General features: G+C 46.9%; 1 protein-coding gene across 2 annotated transcripts in view; it reads right to left on the reverse strand.

Moving 5' to 3' along the window:
• Nucleotides 1-6423, reverse strand: part of LOC106909005 (EMILIN-1-A-like) — a 26342-nt gene extending 19919 nt beyond the window's left edge. Inside the window, exons 1-4 of one of the 2 annotated variants that reach the window (XM_088004572.1) lie at nt 5820-6423; nt 3836-3961; nt 3575-3756; nt 175-386 (exon numbers count right to left, since the gene is read on the reverse strand). In XM_088004572.1, the coding sequence (XP_087860698.1) occupies nt 175-386; nt 3575-3756; nt 3836-3961; nt 5820-5959 (660 nt within the window). In that variant the 5' untranslated portion in view covers nt 5960-6423. The remainder of the gene's footprint in view (nt 1-174; nt 387-3574; nt 3757-3835; nt 3962-5819) is intronic. The other variant, XM_088004573.1, reaches the window with a different exon arrangement.
• Nucleotides 6424-9203: the final 2780 nt, after the last annotated feature.

Raw genomic sequence — 9203 nt, forward strand, 5'->3', positions numbered from 1 at the left:
TAAATCATCAGTTTGATAAAAGGCCTGGAGAGAATATCTGAAGTGAGATTTGAACTTCAGTTAGGGTGATGGTAAGAAGACCTTCCAAACCTCCAAGACTAGGAGCTATAAAGACTAATCATCCAGATCACAGTGGAAACATGGAGATGGCGGAGGGACCCTGCTGCTGTGCACCTTGGTTCGGTTGTCCAGCTGGTCCAGTTTGGTCTGAATGCTGTGGATCGTCTCTTTGATTTCGGGCGGCGCAGCGTCTGCTGGGTTCTTTCCGGGTCTGACAAGTTCATGGTGGAGGTGTTCATTCATGGTGGACTGGAAATCCTGCAGCTTCTCCGTCAGCCTCTGGATCTTTTCCTCCAACTTCCTGATTTCCTCCCGGTCCTGTCGTCCTGGAAGGGAAGGAACGCCCCCAGCTTTCAGGTTTCATGTTCAGACACCAACAGGAGAAATCAAACAGCATCAACTGGAACGAAATGAAAGAGATATGATAACATGTCTGAGGTTTCCTGTGAGCCTCCTGTAAGTAAAGTTACTCAGTCAAAAATTAACTACAATAATTTGTTACTTAGTTTATAAGAGAGAAATAAGGGTTACTTTTTCATTCATTTATAAATGTCACAGTTTCAAACTAAATATTTAAATATTTGTTTGCAAACAAAATATTTTGCTTCAAACTACAAATATAGTTAACAAGCTAAATATTAAAATTCAAATTAAATATTTAATTAATGAGTTAAATATTTGATTTCTGGCTAAATATTTGACTAAATATTTAGTAAGTTCAATATTTAGCTTACAAAATAAACATTCAGTTCAGAATTAAATATCTACCTACAAACTAAATATTTAACTTGCTAACTACGTAATATACAACTATTTAGAAGAATTTAAAACTAAATATTATACACTAACTGTAAACTAAATATTTATTTTGGAGCCAAATATTTCTTTATAAACTAAATATTTAGCTTGCTAATATGATCCCTAGCTTCTTATTAAATATCTGGTCCACTTCTTAGGAAGCTAAATATTTGAATTGCAGCAAAATATTTTAACTAACAAGCTACATGTTTAGCTTGTTTACTAGCAATTTAGAAAGACAAATGTTTACATTGAAGCTAAATATTTAGCTTGCTAACTAAACATTTTAGCCATAGCTCATTTATCTTCCTCTTATAAACGGCTATTTAGTCCAAATCATTGCTGTTAAAAGGATCCAGGATTAGTTAACATGTTGGCCTAAATATGTTGCAATTTTCCTACTACCTAAAAAATTGCTGTTTTTAGTTCTGGCGTAATTATGAGTTAAGCCAGAACTTATAATTACTTTAAAAATGCACATCTTTTGTTGTATTTGATGGGTTGATGACGTCATCAGGTCCATTCTGTAGTGAAATCTACAGAGTAAACACAGGAAGGCTAACTTTACCCCAGTAGTTGTTTATCATATTGTGTTTGACTGGTGTCATTTTAGATCATGCCACACGGTGTCACTATCGACTGTTAATGAAAAATTATAATAATAAAAATTGAGGCGAATCTGGATAATTTCCCACATGAAAGAAAGGAGAGTGCAGTGCGAGAAGGAGAGAAAAACAATGAAGGACCTAATCTGGACCCTGGACATTTCTCCACAACACTTTGAGCCATTTATATCAGCAGAACCAACGAAGCTAACAGGAGATCGTTACCTTAACGAGCTAAAAATAAATGCTAACGGAGCTATTAATGCTGGAAATGCTAACGGAGCCATTATTGCTGGAAATGCTAACGGAGCCATTATTGCTGGAAATGCTAACGGAGCCATTATTGCTGGAAATGCTAACAGAGCCATTATTGCTGGAAATGCTAACAGAGCCATTATTGCTGGGAATGCTAACAGAGCTATTACTGCTGGGAATGCTAACGGAGCTATTAATGCTGGAAATGCTAACGGAGCCGTTACTGCTGGAAATGCTAACGGAGCTATTACTCCTGGAAATGCTAACGGAGCCATTACTGCTGGAAATGCTAACGGAGCCATTACTGCTGGAAATGCTAACGGAGCCGTTACTGCTGGAAATGCTAACGGAGCTATTACTGCTGGAAATGCTAACGGAGCTATTACTGCTAACGGAGCTATTACTCCTGGAAATGCTAACGGAGCCATTACTGCTGGAAATGCTAACTGAGCCGTTACTGCTGGAAATGCTAACAGAGCTATTACTGCTGGAAATGCTAACGGAGCTATTACTGCTGGAAATGCTAACGGATCTGGATCACCGGCAATGAATGTGAAACCACCACCAGTAACAGCTGTTGCCTAACTGGACTCAGAGCTACAGAACCACTTACCGGATCGCACAGTGACCAGAAGTGAGTCTCATTCATTGTTTCATTATGAACCTGAAAGCGGCAGCAGCTCCTACGGCCAACTCTTCCTCTTCCTCTGTTTGCTCCTCCTCTTCATCGCCTCTTGTTATTTCCACGTTCTGATCGGTTTCAATGCGCTCCGCTTCAAATCAAAGGCTGCGTTCACACTGCAGCCTGAAGTGACTCAATTCCGATTTTTTTGATGTAACGTGACCTGTATCCGATCTTTTTATGGCAGTGTGAACAGCACAGGTCAGATTCTATTTCGAATGTGACCCACATCTGATACATATCCGATTCAAATGCGACCTAACATTTAGGTCGCATTAATCAGAACTGAACGTCACTGATTCTCAACAAATCTCACTATTCTGCGTCCTGATATACGCAAGTGGGAAGAAAAATCAACTATGACAGACTATATGAGGATTAAGTTGTTAATATGCTGCTCCGGTTGGACAACAACTTCAAATATGTAAGCTAAGCTCCACCGTTAGCCTCCATGTTTACTTCCACAAACACTGAGCACTTCTTCTTTTTATGGCAGTTGGCAGAACACTGAGAACTCTGACGCTATGGCGCCCTCTACTGCACATGCGGGACACTTTCAGGTCGTTTGCCCGTGTACACTGCAGAACGCATACAGGTTGCTTTTACTGGCAGTGTGAACGGCCCGGCAAAAAAATTGGAATTGCCAAAGGCCATTCCAATGGCCTTTGGCATTCTGATTCCAAAATCGGAATTGGGTCACTTCAGGCTGCAGTGTGAACGCACCCAAAAAGGCTCTAATAATGTTACTCATCACTGTTTTGGCTGGAGGAGCCAGGCAGTTGGACCGCTATATGTAATTTACCCAGAATGCATTGCAAGCGTGAACAACATGGCGACATTCCTGTGAAAATATTTTATTAAAATTTATCAAAACTAAATAACCTTCTGTATTATTACTGTATTGTTTTTACATCTAAGATGAATATTTCCCAAATAAGGTCTATTTTTATAACTAATCGAGGATCCCTTTAAAGTTTGACTGTAAATTTACAAATGACGACCCCCATTATTTTCACCTTTTAAATGTCAGTTTTAGTGACATTCAATCAAAGTCTCTTATATTAAAAACAAATTACTTGTTTTAATATTTAGGGACTTGGCAGTAATATTTATTATTTGTGTAGACTCAATAGAAACATCGCCACCTAGTGGCAAAGATCCAACTCTTTGTTACCTCCATTTTGTCCGGTTCCAGAACCATTTCCTGTCCCCGCTCCGTTGGACGCGTGACTTCCTGCTCCGCCAGCCGGACCGACGCTGCAGTCCTCTCCGCTGTAACCATAGCAACACTTCCACTCCATCTCTGTCACGGTTTTGTAGGCCACTTTGTAGCGGGGCCTCATGTAGGTCCGGTAGCTGCGGAGACACCAAACATGGAGGCTCAGTGCGTCGGTTCCGAGAGGGCCGGGTCAGAAATTGGTCAGAGGTCACTCACACCACGACCCGGCTGCACTGGGCGCTGCCCCAGCTGCATGGGTGATAGTCGGGCTTCACATAGGTCTCCACGCCGTCCTCCACCACGCAGCTCACCGTCTTCGTGAGGACGAACGCGCACCAGTTCCTTCAAGTCAGACACATAGTTAAAGAGCGGGATCTAGTTCTGATCCAGTTCTGGGATGCACAGTGAAGGGTTCTGGTTCTGGAATGTCACAGTTTATGGTTCAGTTTTAGCTCTCTCAGTACAACAGGAGAAACAAAACATCCAGGAAAGAAGAAAAAATCCTTCAGGTCCAAATCCAGCCGCCAGCAGCATCCAACCAATCCAAAACATCAAACTGGTTTCTGACTGGTTCCTGACTGGTTCCTGACTGGTTTCTGACTGGTGAGGCTCTCTAAGGTCTGGAGAAGAAGACTTGTTGTTCCTGAGAGAGCTTAATGTCACATGAAGCTCTGTGGTGAGGTCAGCAGGTCATGATGAATGTGTCTCTGTGTTGACATGTTTTGAGAAAGACATACGTGTCAACAGCATTTGTTTCCATAGAGACCAGGAGGCTGGAGGACGGTGGTGGAGATGTTCAGTTCTCCATTCTGAACCAGTTTTCTGAAACTACAGAACAGCCTGGGACCAAATGAACAGAAGCTCAGAATAAAACAACTGAACATAAAAGGTCCCACTACGACACCGACCCACTAACGTACCGTCAAACTAATGCCCAGACCCACTAAACCACAGTCTGCCTAATACATCGTCCCACTACCACACCGACTCATTGACACACCGTTCCACCCAACACATCGTCCCTCTAACACGCCGACCCACTAAACCAGCATCCCCCTATCGTACCGTCCCATTAACTCACCATCCTACTAACACCGGCTCAGACTAATCGGGTCTCAGGTCTGCAGACTGTTCTGCCTGTTGATGGTTTCTCTGGATGTCCCAGACTAAAGGCTCATTTCACCATTTCACTGATTTATTTCTCCTGAGTTTGAAACCGTTTGATCCGGCTGGAGCAGATACGGATTCATGAGTTGCTCACACTGACAGACAACATGGGGACTATTTGTCCCTGGGTTGATAAATTCCTGACATATCTGAGCAGCTGCTCGTCTTCATCAGCTTCATCAGCGCTGTCTGGACTGGCGATTCGGTTCAGGTGGAGGTACCAGCATATCGGGTCAGACTAAAATCTCTCAACAGAATCAGGTTAGTTTCAGTCAGTTTAACTTCAGTTCACATTTGGTTCAGTTCAGTTTCAGTTCACTTCAGTGTCTGGTTGAACTGAATGGAATCATTTTTTTTGTATTTTACAAACTAAATATCCCATTTGGCTCCAGAGGAATGACTGATCCGACCTGACCCAGTTTTACCAGAACCTGAAGCAGGAAAAGTAAACTCTGTCATCCAGAGGAAGTTCTGGACTTGATTTGCATTCAGAATCGGCGGCCCAGTTCGGCTCTCTGTCCACCAGAGCCATGTTGGTCCAGCAGGACCTTTTGGTTCTGCATGGGTTCTGAGATCTGGATCCAACGTCTCCATGTTTGCTTTCAGTGTTTATGTAGAGAAAGCAGTGGAAGCGGTTCCGACCCAGTCCCAGAAGAACCATGGGATAATGTTTCAGGAATGAGTGACATCAGAACCTGAACCCAACCCAAACGACATCATTGCTCCGGATCAGAACCGCCACACGGAGGGAAGAACCTCCTGGTTCTCGGACCCAGCAGAAGGTCTGACTCTCAGCCAGAACTCGGACCTGCAGCCCATCTGTCAGAACTGCTTCAGCAGACGGAACCAGAACCAGATTCCAAGCAGAACCCCCCCTCAGTTTCACCCACCATCAGAAAGGTTCTGATTTTGGTTCTGGTGGGTTTAAAACTCAAATCAACAGATTTCAACACACACGCGCACAGTGACGTCATCACCCCTGCTTCACCTCATCTTCATCATCATCACCGTTTCCGTGCACGTGTCATCTTACCTGTGTCTGCTGGCCGCGCGGGCTCCGTGCGCGTGCGCGTGCCCGCCGGAGTACAGGCTGTAGGAGGCGCGCATCGGGAACGTGCTCCTGGCGTGCTCGCAAATCCAGAGCACGACCAAAAGCAACGGGAGCGCGCCCATCCCGATCAATACGATCAATGAGGCTATCGATCCCTGATCAGCACGTGATCAACTGCTTAGATGGCGGGAAAATCTCTCATCTCCATGGAGACGGCAGAAAAAGTTCTGAGAAGTCAGTTCTAACGATTCATGATCCGGTTCTGATCCAAACAGAGTCCAGATCCACAGCGGAGAACCGCTCCCTGTCCGACCCACTCCTATCCCGCCTTCGACCCGCTTTGGCCCGGTTCGGTGAGCTGCCGAAGGTACATCAGAATCTGAGAAACAAAAGAGAGGAAAAAGTTGCGACAGACTGAACCGAGACCAGCTGCTCCTCCTCTTCATCACTGACCCCGCCCACGCCGGAGGAGAAACCGGAGCCGGGCGGCTGCAGCCACACCTGGACCGGGCCGAGTCCGAGGAGGTTCGGCTCGGTTCGGGTCATGCATCCGGCTGCTTCCTGTTTTCGGTGTTATTATATTTATTAATTAACACACAAAATAAAAACAACAAAGTTTCCTCAGGATGACATTGAACCCCCACCCTGGTTCTGACCCAACCGGGTTCTGACCCGAGCCGGTTCTGACCGGAGCCCAGGTAGCCAGGTTTAATTCAAATTCAAAATAATGTATTAATCTCAAAGTGAAATTAAATGTTTTGGCTCAAACATTTATTGCAGATGCTGAAGGCAGGAAAGCTCTCCTGTAGCAGTCTGTGCTGCAGTGAATCTGAAGAAGCCTCTGACTTTCCAAGAGTTGGCCGTAACTTTCTTGATTCTATGAAGAATCCTTCTTTGCATCATCATCTCCAGAGACTCCACAGTCTGAACCAGAACCAGAATAGAACCAGAACCAGTGGGGCAAAAAGTGGGCATGCAGCATAGGGGCACTGCACCGGAGGGGGCGGCGCACCGATGATGTGTTCGGTCCACTTGGACGCCTTACGCGGCCATAACGGGGTAAATGTAGCGAGTTTTACCTCCACGTACCTTCCTGTCAGGGGGGAGGGGGGCATCTATGTGTCCGCATCCACCTGAATATGTAGTTGGGCCCCTGACCAGAACCAGCTTTTAGGTCCCTGGTTCTGATGAGATCACGCCCACTGCCAGAACAGTTCGGTTCTGACTGGAATTTTCTCTATTAAACAGCAGAACCAGGTCCAGAACCGGTGGGTCCAGAACCAGAAAATGGGGGCTGTTCTTCAGTAAGATGGAGCTCAGATCGGGTTCTGTTGCAGGTCCAATTGGGTCCAGCATGATCCACCAGCATCTGACTAGACCAGAACCCTGAATGGCTGAAGTTACCCAGAATGCATCTGTTCCACCTGTAGGATCAGAACTGAGAGTCAGCGGGTCTGAACCAGAACCTGAAGGTTCTGTCTGGTGATCTAACATTAGAACTCAGCAGCACGGGTTCAGAACCAGAGAGGAGATCTGCAGAACCATCACTGATCAGAACCAACCTGGTTCTGCTTCAGGCCATCTGACCTCCTGATCCCTTAGGCTCCGCCCCCTCACCTGGACGGCCTGCAGGCAAACCGGACCTGGTTCTGCTACAGCCAGGAGGTTCTCTGGTTTCCAGGTCAAAGGTTGCAGCAGAGGCCAGAAGAAGAAGAAACGTCATGAAGTTCTGGGCCCGACCAGAACCAGAAACCCAGAATCTGACTTCCTTCCTCAGAGGAAGAGGAAGTGGGTCTGCAGCTGGGTTCTGAACATCAGCTTCACCCGGCGTGGCGCTCATCCATCATGGCCACCAGGAATGCTGGGGAATGTTTGGGATGTTTGGGAATGTGTGGCGGCCGAAAGCGGGTCAGGAATCTGAGGCTCCACGGAACAGTCGCCACAAATTCAGCCGACTTCAGCTGGGGAGGAAACATCTGAGAAAGGGGAGGAGCTACGGCTGAGGAAGAGGAGCAGAGGAGGAAGATGAGACTGACAAACCTCAGGAGGGATCAAAGTTCACACATTTACCAACAAATCACAAACTACGATTCTGGTTTCAGGTGACGTTCAGGTGTTCATAAAGCTTTCCAGGTGTTCTAAACTTCTCCAAACATTAGTTTTTATTTCTTTTCTCCTCAGTTTGTTTCGGGGCGTCATGGTGGTTCCCAGTGTTCCCAGTTGCCCTGCATTGGTTCCAGGACGGCGGTCCAGTTCAGGCTACCTGTGTTTAAACAGAAATGGCTCCGTATTTATCCTGCGGCGCTGTGGAGGAGGCTAATGTAAACCAGCTAGCAGAGGGAGCTGAGCGTACCTGGCCCGGCCGGCTGTTTCCACTCAGCTGCTGCCTGTTTATTTGGGTTCTCCTGCGCCGCCGCGGTGGAGGCGGAGCTTCAGGTGGAGAAACGTCCGAGCTGCAGAGGCGCTCTGAACGCAGCTGAGTTTCATCATCCTCAGGGTGAAACGGGTCGGGTCAGGAAAATGTTCTGGATGTTTCCTCCGGTCCAAACCTCAGCCCCGCCCTGAAAGCAAACAGCAGAAACCCAAAACCACCAAGACCAAATTAACACCACGACGACACCGAACCGGGCTTAGGACGTACAGAGTCAGAGCGCAGCCGGGCCGAGCAGAACCACAGACCGGGTCCAATAAATCACCAACAAATCCTGGAAGGAGGAAGAGCAACACAGAGGAAAACTGATGAAAACAAGCAGAACCAGAGAGACGAGAAGGAAAACAAACAGAAAACCCAAAATGATCTGCCGCTAATGGAACACAGAACCAACAGATCCAGATCGTTCAGAACCACAAGAAACCCAAACCACCGTGAAACCAAAGTGACCCAGTCTGTGTCAGTCCTCGGGTTCAGCGTGACAGATGATTCTCTCTGAGCAGAACCGGTCCAAACGGTCCGGCTGGAGCTGCTGCTGGTTCCTGCTTCCTGCTGCTCCGGACTCACAGAACCTCAGAACCGGGTCGGGAGGTCTGACTGCAGTGTTCAGGTGGGGTCGTGCCTGTGCAGAAATCAAACGTCCCCCACTCGGCTCCAGGCAGCTGGAAGTCATTACCCCCCTCCATCAGCCAGCTGGTTCCTGCTGCATCAGATCTCTCTCTGCAGACCCGGACCGGACCGGACCGGAACACCAGCACTCTGGTCCGGAAAAACACAACAACCAGAGCAAGACTGAAGAAACAACCTGGAGGTGACCTCTGACCCAGACCTGCTGCTGGTTTCTTATATGAGCAACATGGCTCTCTGCCCAGGGCGGTATCCGACCAGGGGAGGAACCTTACAAAATAAGGCTGTACGTCTCTATGACGCTGTTA

Source organism: Poecilia mexicana, unplaced genomic scaffold (assembly GCF_051168715.1).
Source record: "Poecilia mexicana isolate PSO_F unplaced genomic scaffold, ASM5116871v1 scaffold_3, whole genome shotgun sequence".
Classification (NCBI taxonomy): Eukaryota; Metazoa; Chordata; class Actinopteri; order Cyprinodontiformes; family Poeciliidae; genus Poecilia; species Poecilia mexicana.